General features: G+C 46.1%; 1 protein-coding gene across 1 annotated transcript in view; it reads right to left on the bottom strand.

Annotated features, from left to right (window-relative positions):
- Positions 1-9,711: 9,711 nt before the first annotated feature.
- PTPN3 (protein tyrosine phosphatase, non-receptor type 3) overlaps positions 9,712-16,351 on the bottom strand; it is a 114,740-nt gene continuing 108,100 nt past the window's right edge. The window contains exons 23-26 of the mRNA XM_008579420.1: positions 14,344-14,472; positions 13,311-13,456; positions 12,680-12,815; positions 9,712-11,045 (exon numbers count right to left, since the gene is read on the bottom strand). Of these exons, the coding sequence (XP_008577642.1) occupies positions 10,968-11,045; positions 12,680-12,815; positions 13,311-13,456; positions 14,344-14,472 (489 nt within the window). The 3' untranslated portion in view covers positions 9,712-10,967. The remainder of the gene's footprint in view (positions 11,046-12,679; positions 12,816-13,310; positions 13,457-14,343; positions 14,473-16,351) is intronic.

Here is a 16,351-nt window from a genome sequence, read left to right as displayed (position 1 = left end):
CAGCCAGTGAGCGGGAACCGGTCTCTACATGGGATCCGAACCCTCGGCGGGAGCGCCACCATGCTCCCAAGCGATGCACTCTCCAGTGCGCCACCGGGCCGGCCCCAAAATTTTCACTATTATAAAAAGACCTTGCTGTAAAAATCATATTAAAAGCTGTCTTAATATTAGAAGACAAAACCCTTAATTTATTCTCTTAGGTCAGATTCCCAGAAGGGTCATTACTGGGTTAGTGGTCTGCACATGATACAGCTTCGATATCTGTAAACAACCTGCCACTCAGAACAACTTACTTTCCCTCCTGGAGAATGACGATGCTCTTTTTAAGTTTTTTTTTCCTTTCAATTTTTAAAAATTGAGATTAAATTCACAAAACATAAAATTCACCATTTCAAAGTGTGCAATTCATGGGCTTTTAGCATATTCACGATGTTGTACCATCATCACTACTCTCTAATCCCAGAACATTTTCATCACTCCAAGAAGAAACTTCATACCCATTAGCAGTGGTTCCCCAATCCTGTTACTCCCAGCCCCTGGCAACCACTGATCTACTTTCTGTCTCTGTGGATTTGCCTTTTCTGGACAACTCATGTGAATGGACTTATACGTGTTCTTTTGTGCCTGGCTTCTTCACTTAGCATAATGTTTTCAAGGTTTATCCGTGTTGTAGCATGGATCGGCACTTTATTCCTTTTTATGGCCAAATACCGTTTCACTGTATACGTATACCACATTTTTGTTTATCAGCTGATGGACATTTGGGTTGTTTCTACTTTTTTGGCTATTATGAATAATGCTGCTATGAACATCCTTTTTAGTTCTTGATAGTATGAAGAACAGAGAGAGGACAGCTTTTTCTGAAGTGAATAAGTTGGCTTGAAAAGAATATGATAAAAAAAAATCGTTGGTTAGTGCTTGCCTGAGGCAGTTTAAATTTACTTAAGCAGGGAAAGATAGAAATAAAGGAGGTTGGGGGGGCACGTAGGAGGGAAAAAGTTCAGCTCGTCAGCCCTTGTGCTCCTGCCCTTGTGGATAACGCCTGCACAAGGCAGAAACAGAATTCCTACAAGCTCTTTGTAATTGAGGACAACCCGGATTTGATGCACGAATCCAACTACTGAAGGACTATAGCTTTAATATTTACTTCGGAATGTATTTTTCTAGAATTTCCTTAGTTGTTTCTGTTTCAAGTTACTGAGTTTTGTTTTTTGCGGCTGGCCGTACAGGGATCAAACCCTGGACCTTGGTATTATCAGCACCAGTCTAACCAACTGAGCTAACTGGCCAGCTCTCAACTTACTGAGTTTTTATGGTAGTTTACAAATAGTGTATCTTTTGTTTAGAAATTTGACTTAGTGGCCTTGATTACTAGCAAGCATGTTCTTATTTACACACCTTCCACGTTTGCCAGGTAGGTCTCTCACTGCAACCAAACCTCTGCATGTGGTCTCAGTGAAATCTAAGAACCCCAGAGGCCTAGGTCAGAGTGACCTCACACTCTGGACAGAGTCCAGAGAACACCCTTCTTGTGGGCAAATTTATTCTTGCTGTGTCATGGATATTTTAAAATATTTTATCTTAATTTTCTTCTCTCCCTTTTTGTTTTACTGGGTATGCTGATAGTTGCCCGATACAGTTTAGTCCATAGAGTACAGGAAAATGAGACAGGATCATATAGAAAAAGAATTGAGGTCCAGAATTTGCTTTAACTGATTAGAGTTCTAGTTGACCCATTTTGGGGAATGGTGCACAAATTTTCAGTTGTATAAGGAGAGATGGTGAGGCATGAGCACTATTATGTTTTAGAAGTATGAGAAGGATATGGGATAGCAAAAGGGGTGGATGATAGTGAGCATTTGTTTGTGATCACCCACCTTCTGCATGTAGAGACATCTCCACCCCATGAGGCAGAGATTACCTCCCACAACTCTCATTACAGATGCTGAAAATGCCAAATGCTTGCATTTCCAGCCTCTCTTGCAGCTAGGCACGTGCACATGAGGTAGACTCTGCCAATGAGAGCATCTGCCCCCGACTCTGAATCATAACTCAGAGATGCCAAGAAACAGTGATTGTGTAGACCCATTATGGTCAGCACGGTAGCTGCAGGGCCAGGTCTAGCCAGCATCCAGGGCTGGTTGGGCCTCAGTCATGTCAGCAGCTCATGGCATGGTCTGTACTTAGGGGCAGTGGCAGTGAGGTCCTCAGGGACCAGGTATGAAATGGAATTTTGACATTGTTACTGGCCACACCACTTTAGAAGCACAACCATTCCTGCAAGGCTACTCCTATTTTTTTTTTTTTAAATGGAGGTGAGAGAAGGCAGGGGACTGACAATTTCTTCCATTATCCAGAATTGTCTGCTTGGCATTAAGTAAGGGAATGCAAGTTAAAGCCTCCAAGGCATGAGGCTTATTTTCAGCAAATGTTTGTTCAATCAGATCTTGGACTTCTACTTGGTGGCAAATGGGCAGTTCTGAATGCAACAGAAAGTGTGGACCCATTTCTTGAAGCATTTCATCAAAGATGTGGATGGAGTTCAAGTGGGGTAGAGGATTTCAGTGCAGGCCAGAAAGCCATAAACTACTAATTAGTTTTCAGTGGGGCTCTAGGACAATGCAGAAGATGGTTCTTGTGGTCTGCGTGAGGAAGCGTGGATGGTCACTACTGCCACCTTACACAACTCCAGGGGGCACTATTCACACTGTCATCTATGGAGGACCAGAGATGGTAAAAATGGGAGGTTGTCCATGGAGCTACCTTGCTGAGTGATGGGATGCGTAACTCAGACTGGGATGGGGTGAGGGCTGAAGGAGGACATGCTCCCCACCCACACTGAGGGGAAGGAGTGTTGCTGGTTGGAGCTGAAGGGTGCCAGCGTAAAGCTGAACCCTACTAAAAAGAACCGCATAGTTCCTATACCAAGATCACCATCTAGCAGGGGATCAAAGCTGGGGGCTTTTCTCCAGCTCCAACGTGCTGCCGCTTGTGAGTAGGCCTCCCCACCTCGCCTGTCTTACCATGGGGCTATAGAGAGAGTAAGGTCTCTGAGTTCAGACAGAGGAGGGGTGGGCAGAGGAAGGTCAGAGAGAACTTGGAACTCTGATTACAATTATGATAAAATGTGAATTTGACTATGCTATGGACTGAATTGTGTCACTCCCCGTTCACATTAAAACCCTAACCCCCAATGGAATGGTATCTGGAGATGGGGCCTTTGGGAGGTAATTAGGTTTAGATGAGGTCAGGTGGGTGGGGCCCTCATTGTGGGATTAGAGTCTTTCTAAGGAGAGGAAGAGACACCAGGGCTTACCCTCCCCACCATTAAGGACACAGCAAGAAGGTGGCATCTTCAAGCCAGGAAGAGGACCCTCACCAGGAACCAAACCAGCCAGCACCTTAATCTTGGACTCCAGAACTGTGAGAAATAAATGTCTATTGCTGTATTAGTTCATTTCTGTTGCTTATAACAAAATACCTGAAACTGGGTGATTTATAAAGAAAACAAGATATATTGCTTACAGTTTCAGAGGCTGGGAAGTCCAAAATCCAGGGGACACATCTGGTGAAGGCCTTGGTAGTGGTGACAGTGACCCAGGGATCTCACATGGCAGAAATGGCAGACAGCTCCTTGTGTGTTCTCCTTTTAAACACCCAGAACCACTCCTCGACCACCATTATTAACCCATTCACTACGGCATGGTCCTATAATCTAATCACCTCTTCAAAGCCCCACCTTTCAATTACTGTAATAGGATTTCCCACCCTCTACAGTTACAGTGGGAATTAAGTTTTGGGGAGACTTTCAACCCAAGGCAATTGCTTAAGCCACCCAGTTTAGTTTATGACATTGTGTTATGGCAGCCTGAGCAGGCCAAGACAACTGCATATTCATCCCAGAAAGGCTATTTAAACAGCTGGATTTGATTACAGAAATCACTGAATTTGAATGGTTTAAAATGCAAAGAGGAACGGCACGAAAGAAAAGACATCTGCTGTGGCCAGTTGTGGTCTCAGGACCCAGAACTGTCTGCACCGTTTTGAGAATAAAGTTTCATGGGCAGACACAGCTGCTTGAGACTCCTCAGACTGGTTACACACACGTATGAGAAACATCCTCACCCATCCAAGGTCAAAGGATGGACATGGAGACACAAGGTACAGTGAAGCAAGACTTTAATTACGGCCTTGCAAGGTTCGGGCGTCTAACGGGCAGGCACACAGAAAAGGGCTTTAACAAGCAATTTATTTCCTAGTGCGCAAGTCCCTGCCCCCGCCTTCTCATTGGTCAGGGTGCACAATCTTCCTGGATGTCTTAAGTACCCCAATTTACTACCCCCTTGTAGGAAATTTCCTTGTCTGAGGGCTCAGGACAAACCTGGGGGAAAAAGACCCACCCAAAACCCAAGGAGAAACATTAGGAAATGAAGAGAACAATAAAGGGCTATCAACTCATTACCATCTCAAGGACAACTTTATCCATTTGAAGTAAACAATTAAGAGCTGGTAATGCATTACCATCTGAAGGAGAACTTTATCTATTCAGCAACCCCTTTCTGAAAATGAATCACTTAGATTATTTCCTTAAAACATGGCCCTGACATCAGACTTTAGGGCCCAAGAGCAATCTCACCATCTTCCCTCCACCTAGTTCTCCTTGTTTGTGACACCCACATCCACCCCGCTGCCCAGCCTAGAAACTGGCCCCATCCTGGGCTTCTCCAGCACACCTGTCAGCTATCAAGTCACCACTTCTTCCTTTTAAAAATGTCTAGGCTACAACCACTTACCTCCATCCTCACTGCCACCACCTCTCCTTGGACCTCTGCCCTACATCCCAACAGGTCTTACCTGGTTCCTCCTCTGGTTTGGACAATCATGTTGGAAACCGCGGGGCAGCCTCAGGGGGAATCCTGGAGCCTTCCTTCACCCCGAGAGGAATCAGGAGGCTTAGGGACTAACCAGCAAAGGATAAAAGGGTAGTCATGGATGAAGACTGGCCTGTATTACTTGCGGGTGGGGCATGGGTACAACTCTAGGGTTTCTAGAGAAGAGATTAGGTTTCTGTTACTGGTCCATTCTTACTCAAATGATTCATGTACATACCTAACAGATGGATGCTGATGCTGTCGGAAGCTGCCAATGCTATACTTCAAGAAGGTGGGTCAGCCTTGCTTAAATGACAATCACATTTGTTCCTGTGTGCTGGGGTCCCAAGCACAAATCAGCCCTTCAGTAGATTTGAAGTCAAGGAACATGCAGGGGAGACTACTAATTGTGCCCTAATAATAATTTCCTCTTCTTCAATAAAACTCCTGAATTTTGGCCATGTAGAGTACCATCCTGAATAAAGACTATATATCTTAACCTCCCTTGCAGCTGGGTGTGCCCATATAATTAAGTTCTGGCCAACTGTGTGCAAATCATAATAGCATATGCAACTTTGAGGAGGTATACTCAAAGGGAAGGGGCATTTTCTTTTTCTTACCAGCTGGAATGTGGGTGTGATGGCTGGAGCCAGATCAGCCATTTTGTACCATGAGGTGAAAGCTGTATGTTGAGGATAGTGGAGTGGCCAGATTGGAGAAGCCTGGGTCTACTATACCAGCTCTGGACTGCCAGAGTTCATGTAAGAGAGAAATAAGTTATTTTGCTCAAGCAACNGTGGGAATGTTGCTTCTTGCTGCTTTTCACAAAGTCCTATAAACGTGAGATGAACTGGGGCTAGAGCCAGCTAGACTGCAAGGAGAGATGGGAGGGAATCCTGCTTTGCTCAGGGAGGCACTGTCTGTAGCCCGCACTCAAAGTCCATTAAAGTCTGGAAGTGCTGAAAATGCCAACTGCTTTTGCCCTCCAAACCGCAGCTATTAAGAGCAGTGACCTTGAAGTGACAGCCTTAGCAGGAGATAAGCCTGGGGCAGGAAGCTGTTTTCAAGACTTCTCTGCTAGAAAATGCATACTAGGTAGCTCTGAAGATCAAATTAGGGGAGTTGCCTTCCCATCTAAGCTTTTCTTCTAGGTAGCCTCAAGATAGCCACCTTTAAGTTGAGGAGGCAGGCATGAGCAGAGCACTGAATGCCAGGGTCTAGACCAGGTCTTTTGCTGTGGGCACTTGATGGAATTTTACTGGCAGAGAAACCACAAGCCTGGTCTTCCAGGAAGAAACCCCAGAGACTCCCCCCAAACAGCCTGAGGTGTAAGCAGACTACAAAAGCTATGCTGTCCCCAAGAAGGCCACCCTCTGCAGTCCCACCATGGCTGTGGCCATGGAGGTCAACAGAGTCCCTTCCAGAGAACAAGACTGGACAGTCAGGCTATTCCTGCACAGTGGTATCTGATAACCACTTGGAGCAGTGACTCCACATCTCCTGTTCTCCCCTTTCATGAGTGAGTTTTCAATGGCTGTTGTCCTGTTCCTACTTCACTACTGTTTATGGGATATCTTGGGAGAACATGACTTGTCTTTTGGTTTGTAAGTCACTAGACCACAAGAATCTGCCTAGAGCTGACAGAGAAGACTGCAAATCACCCAGTGGTGATTTTAGCTTTAGCTCCAGGCTGTAACCGGAAGGAGTCTGGGTCGACCCCTTTGGGGAGAAAAGGAATGAGCTCCATGTGGGAAAGAAGGGCAACCAAAGGGTTGTGCAAAGAATGGTAGTGAACCCATTCTTTGTTTCTCAGAAACAGAATCTTGAATCTTAGTTAGGCACATGGTTTCTTGGAATAAGAATGACCTTTCCTAGATGCCCTTGCAGTAGGTATGGCCCTGTGACTAAGTTCTGATCAACAGAGGTATGACATCCAGGTGACATCCCATCAGGGAAGGGGTCTTGCTTTTTTCTCCTCTTTCTCCATCCTGCTGGCTGGCATGTGGACGAGATTGGAGCAGCCATTGTGGACCTCAAGGTAGAAACTGCATTCAGAGGATGGCTGAGGAATAAGCTGCACAGAATCTGGGACCCTGATGATCATGGAGCCACTCTGCAGCCCCGCATGATAGAGGATAAACTTGTACTTTGTGGAAGCTACTCTTGTCATGACAGTGGAACCTAATTCTGATTGAGAATTTGCCACACAAGGTCAAGGCAGAGATGGGTACTGCGTGTGGGAGCTGGTGCTCCTAACCGAGGGAAGATGAGACAGGCAGAGAACACACTCCTCCAAAATAGTTGATTAAAAAAAGAAAAGAAAACTAAATAAAAAAGCATTTACAGAAATCAATTATTAGAATAAAAATGTCAACAGACAATAATCGTGTTGCATAGCTTGAATGTTTTTATGTTGATCAAATTGTTTTTCAGCACAGTCATTGACAGGTTAGAATGGAAAACACTCCAAATTTACAGAAGAAATATTGCTAATCAGTTAAGATGCTTTTCACAATGATATGACTTAACACAAATGCTTTGGTTGCTCCAAACAGAACGTGATGGTGGGACGGGCCGGCCATATGAATCCCATGCGTCTGGTTCCCCAGGCCGAGGTCACAGTCTTTGCCCTCTTTACTGAGACTGCTCTCAGTTTAGGATGACAGGCAAGAACCAAAGGGTGGCAATCCTTGTCTTCTCATTCAACAGTGCCAAGGTCTGAGGGACAATCTCTTGGGGACAAGTCACGAACAACGTGATACATATCTCTCTAGCAGCTACACAGCTTTGGTTTAGGAATCATTTCGATTCTTTGGAATATCAGACTCCCGGCATGATCAATCTTGAGCTCATTTAATCTAGCCCAATTTTCCCCTTTTACGTATGAGGAAAGTCAGGGCCAAGGGCAACACATCTTGTGCAAGTCCAGGTCTAGACCCAAGTCCTGCCTCACAATCCTTCCCCACTGATGCTGGCCCTTTGTTGCCTCTGGAGAATGAAGAGGCCTGTTGCTTACTCTCAGGTGATTTCTGAGGAACAAAAAATGTCAGCCACCAACACAGCAGCAGTAGCATCTACAGGAATCTATAAGCATATTTAAGTATAAATTACCGTGGGAGGAAACTAAAGACCAGTACAAGTGTGTGATCCAGTCACCCTGCTCCTTCCCTCCCCATGGCCAAATCGAGTTGAATCTTTCTCTCTGAAAAGTCAAAACACCAAGTGCATGTTTTAGAGAGTGACACGAGTGGGAATCTGCCATCCTGATTAAGTCAGCACATCAATGTGTCTAATTAGATCTTCCAGAAAGCGCCAGAATGTAGGATGTAAATGTCTTCTCCATTCACATCCAGCCAAATTTCCCAGGCAAAATATTTATCCTGATTCCGATGCAGTTCCTCACTGAGGACTAAAAAAGCCTTCTTAAGCATAATTGCTTCAGAGTATAAAGTGGTGAAACAGAACTCGTGAGTTATGGATTTTATTTGGTAATATCTATTTATTTGTACATTTTGCTCTTTTAGATAATTCTCTTGTCCTGTTCTTCCCAGTATATCATGAATTTTGTTCCTGGCAACATCTGCTGGCTCTGAACTGCTGACCTGCACAGTGGCAGAAAAAGGCCAGCTGCAACCTTTGGTAAGCTTTTTTAGAAATTAATGGAACCATAACAGCAGCATTTCTGCATCCATATTTAAACGCTTTGTTTTAAAAAAATACAACAGAACACTAATCTCAACACATTTAGACTTCGTAAGCTTTTTGCATATGTGATGATGCATTTTTAATCAAATGGCAATGATTTACTAACTTTCCTGATGGCGTTTAAATTTACACCAACATCCCCTTCTCTCCCTTTTTGGTGCTGTGCAGAGAGAATTTTTCTGTGTCCAGACTGGACAAAGGTACTGTTATGATACTCCTGTGTGCTCTTGCTCTTCTCTTCTAGAAGAAAAGCATTTTTCTACTTCTGTTTGTCATGTTTTTGAGCTAATTACGGTTAACTTTTCCAAGTAACTCATCCACAGCAGTGCCAGTTTATATTCCAGCTGATGAAAATTCACACTAATAGCATGATCTTATTCAATCCTCACATTCAACCTACAGTCCTAAGTATTGTTTGTCTTATTTTGCAGATAGAGGTAGAGCTCCTAAGTTACTAGGCCTAGAGTTAGTTACTGTTGAATGGGATCTGGAACCAAATCTCCTACTCCTTAGCTCCAAACTTCCACGTGTTTTTTGTTCCATGGTGTGGGGTTACATTACGGTGTAACACTGTCTTTTAGCAGTAAAACATCCATGGGGAAAAGATGGAAAATATACAAGTAAATATGCTAGTTCTTTTTTTTTTTTAAAAAAGATGACCGGTAAGGGGATCTTAACCCTTGACTTGGTGTTGTCAGCACCACACTCAGCCAGTGAGCGAACCGGCCATCCCTATATGGGATCCGAACCCGGGGCCTTGGTGTTATCAGCACCGCACTCTCCCGAGTGAGCCACGGGCCGGCCCGTAAATATGCTAGTTCTAAAGATAAACAACTTTTAGAAACCTGCCCACCCCTGTGTAGGTCTTCATCTATTTTGCAACCAGGAAGATGAACTAGTTAATTGGTCCAGAGTTTGCTAAATGTCAAAATGGTTTCATTTATGTGCACTATGATATGAAAGCATTCTTTTTCTATAAATACCGTTGAGAAACTGGCTTAGCTTCTTCTGGAAACATAAAAACTGCTATTAAAAAATACCACGTTAAAATGTTTATGTAATTTATTTTCCTTAAATAAATTTGCTACAATCCTGTCACAAATTTAAAAAAATTTAACACAGTATTCACAAGGCAGAATTCTTTAGGACAATCAAAATCATGGTGTACTTAGAATAAATTAACATCAAATTGTGTTTATATTCAGATGGTCTGATCCTCTCCTTTGAAATGAAATGGAGACCATTGTAACTGAGGGTGAATGAAGCCATTTGTTCTTTTATACAGAGACTCATTCTTTACATAAACTCATCAGTAATATGAATCAAGTTAGGAATCCTGAGAAACACTCACCCAAGGGCACGCACACATGTACACACACCCGCGGACAACCCTCTAGAAGCTGGGTTTCCCATGGTTCAATTACTAGACGATCTTTTCTCAGAAGGGCCAAAGATGCTGAATATTTAGATGATATTGTCCCATCTCCCCTCAGGAAAATTGTAACGTTTCAAGTGTAGTAGCTTGAAGTAGCAGCAATACATGTAGTAGATTCAGTAGTCAGTGATTCCAGTCCTGGGTTCTGAGTATACAGTAGGAGGCAAGCAGAGGCAAGAGACACACCTGCTTCTAAAACTAAGACACATGGGCCGGCCCGTGGCTCACTCGGGAGAGTGCGGTGCTGATAAAACTAAGACACATAATGACAAGAAGACATGGAGAGTCCTAATTCTCAGAGTCGCAGCTGAAAATTCACCTGAACATACATTACCAATCTGGTTCAGGCACGGAGTGTGACCCTGAGAGGAACTAATGCAGGGAGAGAAGCAGGGGCGTTCTGGACATGGTTCTCAGAAGCACGAGAATCGGAAGTGGCAGGGAGATGGGACAAAGGAAGGGAGGGCAAAAAAGGTGCTGCTTGTCCTTCAGCCTGAATTCCCACTTCCCTGCCCTTTAGTACATTCGTGAGGGTTTCCATAGCCTCAGGGGCAAGCGGACACATCTGTTCCAGCTTTGCCTAGAAGCACAGAGACAGCCCTTATAGTCCTACACACATAAACACACAGAACATCCAAGCAGCCCTAAATAGCCAGACCATCTCGTTTCTGGGAGGTCACAAGCACTGCTCGTGTCCCCTCTCAATGGGTCTGGTGATGTCCAGCGAGTAAGGCGTCAGGACGGGCCCCAAACTGAGTTCCCCCTTTGCTTATTTCTCACCATAGGAATATGGGCTAAATGCGCCCTAACTGCATGCGTGTATCTACACCAGTTCCTATGTACACGATACCTTTTCTACAGAAAGTTAAAGTGCCTGGGTTCAAATGTGCCCATTCCTTTCCCGCAGCTAAAAAGGATGCTCTTGGGAAAGAGGAATGAACGTTTTCACAGTCATCTTAACTGGGATCCAGCATTGGGACTAAGCCTTCTTCATACACGCGCAGAATCGCTTCGCACACAAACTTGTACTGGCTCTGGAAAAGAAAAGAAAGCTGTCAAGGCCGGCAGCTCCAGGAATGGTGCATCCCACCATGGATGTGCTGAGTCTCTTGCATTGTTCATAAACACTTGCTAAGTGCCAACTCTGAGCCACACAACAGGTGAACAGAGTGGAAAAGACCAACTGTGAACTCATAATTCCTACGTATTGGGGGGAAGGGCTGCTCTCACAGAGGCATGGGCAAAGTGTCACGGAAACACAACAGCAGGAGGACTGGCATTCTGGGGCAGTCGGGGAAGGAGTGCAGGTCCCGCAGGGCGGCCATTCTAGTGTAAGCAGAAGTGTGGCTGTCCCGAGACTGGCATGGCCGTTCTGAGAGGCATAGTCAGGGTCCCTGGATCCTGTCCCGAATGTTGCACCTGAGGAGGAGGGGCTGAACAGGTGGGCTGGGACCTGGCTGTGGAGCACCTTGCATTGACTGGGACAAGCTGTCTGGACTTTGTTTTAAAAAGAAAAGCCACTGAAAGCTGCTCTGCTAGATATGGTTATTTATATGAACACGCACCTAAGAAACATATTTTAGTGAAGTGTATGGGGGAAAAAAAGCATTTAGACCAAGCTTCTTCAGCTAGAAAAATCTACCAAGGTGACAGACTTTTTTCTTTGTAGCCAGCAATGAGGTCTTCCATACCACAAAACTAGGCAGAGAATGGCCTTAATAACATAAGCTGATTTTTTTCCCTCTTAACCAGATTTCCTGAGTACAAACTAATATAAAACTATAAGAGCTCATAATCTATTAGGGAAATCTCATAAACTTTGTTCACAAGCCTGTGAGGATAGAGAGCTGGCTGGGACACGGAACACCTGCTCCTTTCTTTGCTAACTCCTTCTCATCCATCCTGACAGGCCACTCCTCCAGGAAGCCTTCCTTGCCTGCCACTGTGTTCTCAGACACCCTTAAACTTCCCCCATTGCTGTTAAAATTTATAATAGACAATTCTCAGTTCTCCTACTAGATACAAGCTTGGATCTCTTCTGTTTGCACAATTATCTGTTGAATGAAACATAGGACAGTCCCCATTTTGCAGACGGGGAAGTTGAGGCTAGAAGAGATGTTAAGGGCCTATCCAAATGTGGCCCCATAAGGTGGAGCCTGAATCGTTCTCTTCCCACACCACCTTACTGACCGCCCCTCTTGCAGAAAACCCCAAGATTTCCTCTTGAGGACACCTGCAGTCTCAAGTACCCAGGTGTGACAGAGGTGGGAGAGAGCCCAAAGGAGGAGAGTAGGGCCATGTGAAATGTCTGCTGGGTCAAAAGGGTCAGTCAGGTCCAGGCAGTGGGGTGGAACCCTCGGTGGCCTTGCTTGCTTCTGATGGACAAATGATGGGCCAGAGGTCTACAGTGCAGAATGCAGCCAGGCCTGCCCCCTGGCAGAGCGCTGGCAGGAAATAAACCACAGAGGCAGCAGAAGTGTAGGCAGCACAACTCAGAGGTTAGGTGGGCATGGGCTTTGGAGTCATGCAGCCCAACAAGCTCTGTGACCTCAGTCAAGTGACTTGGTCCCCTTGACCTGTAAGTCCCTCCACCTGGGCCTGGTCCAGGGAAAGTGCTCAGGAAGTGTCAAGCCATCATTATTACTTTTACCATCAGAGTTCTACTCACTGATGTCTGCACCATCATGGCACGCTGGTCTCGCATTTTTCGGACAATATCCAGTGGGTAAACAGGCAGGTTCCTCTCAATTAAGCACATGGCTGTTTCCATAGTGACCAACACACCAGTTCGACCTATTCCAGCACTGGAGAGGGGAGAAAAGCAGACACGTTGGATATGCCTGAGCAGCATCTCTGCAGGACCCCGCTGGACTCCTAGCAGCTCCCACACTTACTCAGAAGGAACTTCCTTTGCTTGGCCTTCAAGAATACAAAACACACACGCAGGGTGTGCTCTCCAGCAGGCTGAAAAAGCCTGTCCTCATCTATCTGAGCCTGGGGCTTAACAACCAGTGGAAGGAAACCTGCTGTCGAGTGCAAAATCCACTCCCTACTGTGAAAATCAGAAGATGTAAGGACAGAGGAAAAGGTGGCAGTGGGACTTTCTTCTGAGCTACACTCACAAGTTTATGATTTCATGAAATTCCACATCTTTTGAAATAATGAGGAAATAAGTACTCACGGGTAAGAATACACAACTTTGGGGGATTGAGGGTGCGTTTGGTGTCTGCCAATTTTCTCCAGGTCTTTCCCAAGGGGTGCAGGTATTCCAAACAAAACAAAACAGCAAGTCCTAGTACCTGCAGTGAACTAAGACAGGTTCACCATCCACTCTCAGGGACCTCACATAGGTTACAAATTCCAGAAAGTCCGAGGAGTCATCAGGCACGCCATGGTCAGGCCATGCAACATACTGGAGATGTGTCACTGTGTGCTCCTCCCCAGTCTGTGGAAAATGCAGTGGCCTGGGTGAGTCAATCCAGATGGTAGGCAAGAGGACCCCAGCCCCATCCCAGACACCAGCCAGGGTGGCCCTGTCTACTGCCACTCCTTCTCCCACAGTGCACAGCCCTGCTGTGGCCCCTACCAACTCCTGCCCCCGCCTTCCCTAGACACTCTCCTCTTGGGCTCGGCTCAGGCCACCTCCCGTGGGACAGCCTCCTCGGCCACTTCTGCCCACGGCGATTTTGTCTGTTCGCTCCTATGGTACTTGCCCTTGAGGCCACATATGCTGGCTCTTTTTACTTACTTTTTTTATTGTGGTGAAATATACATAACATAAAGTTTACCATTTTAACCATTTTTAAATGTACAGTTCAGTGGCAGTCGGTACATTCACAATGTTGTGCAACCATCACCACTATTTCTAGAACTTTTTTATCACCTAAACTCTGTACCCATTATACAATAACTTCTCATTTTCCCCTTCTCCAAACCCCGAGCAATCACCGTTCTACTTTCTATGTTTATGAATTTGAGTATTCTAGGTACTTCATATAAACGGAATCACACAATATTTGTCTTTCTGTGACTGGCTTATTTCACTCAGCATAATGTCCTCAAGGTTCATCCATGTTGCAGCATGTGTCAGAAGCTCCTCCCTTTTTAAGGCTGAATAATGTTCCATTGCATGGATGGACGGCATTTGCTTATCCACTCACCTGCCGGTGGACACCAGGCTCTTTCCACCTCTTGCCTGCTGTGAACGGTGCTGCTATGAACCCCGGGCCCCGGCTCTTTGAAGGGCAGTTTTCTACATTTACTGACATGCTCACCGGGTGAAAACAAAGCACACCTGACCCTCCACCGTGCCCCCCTTGGGCCGCTGCTCACCTCGGCGTTGGTGACCAGCATTTTTCGGGACACGTAGGCGATGGTGCAGTCCTCTGACTGACACCGGATGTGAAAGCAGCCATGGTCCATGACATCGGGGGGATCGGGCCAGTACTGGTGACATTTAGTCTGAAAGGAATCACCGAGTGTGAGTTAGCCTCCTCTGTGGGGGTGTGTGCGTAACCAGTAACCACGGACAGACAGAATGGCCAGGCGTTGGCCGCAGTCCTCTCATGCACACCCAGTGAGAGCTGAGGGGAGGAAAACTCTGGCCAAGCCAACTGGCTCTGTGTATGCTTTGGGCTGGCATGTAGGTCAGAGGAAACTGAGGTGGGGATCAGCCTGCCAGGGGCCAGGCCACAGCTTCCCAATCAGCCCTGGGCTGGAGCCTGGAGAAAGAGGACAAGAAACTTATCTTCTCACCATCAGGGTCCATTCACTGGAAGAACAGCAGAGGCCTCAGACACAGGGCCTTGGCTATGAGCAACCTCTACTCGAACTTCCCCCATCCCAGAACACACACAAGGCAACTCCAATCTCTCGGGCCCTTCTCTGCTCTCAACAGCCCCTCCTCCCTCAGCCCCCTGCAGCACCCACCCCAACCCCCTTGAGGTAGGAGGCCCTGGCGGATAGGAGTTCAGAGCACGCATCTGGGTGTGAGAACTCCACTGGAATCATGTCCTGCCTCACTTGTCAGCCCTACGACATCACACGTTTTGCTTAACCTCTCTGATTTCCACGTTTCACATCGGGAAGATGGGGACAGCACCTGCCTCACGGATGGTGACAGATGCTGGAGACAGTGTGCGGTGCTGAGCCCACTGGGGTGGTGGGGGATGGGGGGCAGGTGTCAGGTCAATTCTAGTCAATATAATGGTCAGGCCATTATTCCTGTTGTTACGGATTCCACATCAGCCTGAGTAAGGGCGATCAGAGATTTCACAAAAATCTAGATTAAGGAAATCCCCCCCACTGAGATGAATATCGTTTTCATTTGAACAGCAACTTGGAGGCCCTCAAATGCTTTCACAGGTGACTCCCCATGGAATGACGCTCCCCATCCAGCAGACAATGAACCCAGGGCTCAGCAGGGTCCAGCGACTTACCCAAGGCCACAGTCTGGTGCTCTTCCTCCACACACCACAGTGACTCTCCATATGGCTGTGCTTTCCCCAGACCAACCGAACCCACCACCCTCCTCGCTTTCTATTCCCCCTTCCAAGCCCTGCAGCTTGCTCCATAAGCCATCTTAGCTCCTGCCTCTGGTTTCTAAGCAAAATTTGGGGCTAAGCTGTCCATCCCATCATAGTTCCTCTGCCAGCCAAAGTCTGACTCATTAAAAAAATATTTTCCCCCCAAGCTTATAGTTGTTTATGGCAGAAAGACACACATCTGGAAGCAGCTTTTCTATTCTTATTTTCAAATGTCACAGTGAATACTTGAAATTATAGTATGCTGCTGGAAACCTGGAGTGAAGAATTTACTTAGAAACCTTAGACATGGGTATTTCAGTTAGTAGCTCTTTCCTGATTCTTCTTAGACTCGAAGGGGTTGCTGTCTGTAGAACCCAAGGCACGGTTGATAAACACCGGAAGGGTAAGCTCCTGCCCTGTAGCCTCCCAAGGGTACTGCCCACAAGATAAGTGGGGAGGAGATATTCTCTGAAGTGTTTGCCCTGTGCAAAGCAGAACTACAAATACCCGTACTCCCAGAGAGGCTCCCCTTATTCCACTGTGAACATGAACAGAACTGGAATCTCTCTTTACCTCTGATCACATTTAGATTTTAGGTCTATTTGGGTTTGAAAGCATTGAGGGTATAATGGAAAGAAAGAGTTTGCAGAGATCCTGAGTTGCAATTCTGGCTGATAAGTTCTACTAACCAACTCTGTGATCTTGGGCAAGTTACTTAACTGCTTTGAGCCTCAGTTTCCACATTACTGCTGCTGCAGCAGGGGGTGATGATGCTGAAGCCTACTATCTTCTGAAGAGTGTATGCCAAGCACTGA

Source organism: Galeopterus variegatus, unplaced genomic scaffold (genome assembly GCF_000696425.1).
Source record: "Galeopterus variegatus unplaced genomic scaffold, G_variegatus-3.0.2 Scaffold1881, whole genome shotgun sequence".
Lineage (NCBI taxonomy): Eukaryota > Metazoa > Chordata > Mammalia > Dermoptera > Cynocephalidae > Galeopterus > Galeopterus variegatus.
Note: the sequence above shows the minus strand (reverse complement) of the source record. Positions and strands in the feature narration are given on the sequence as shown.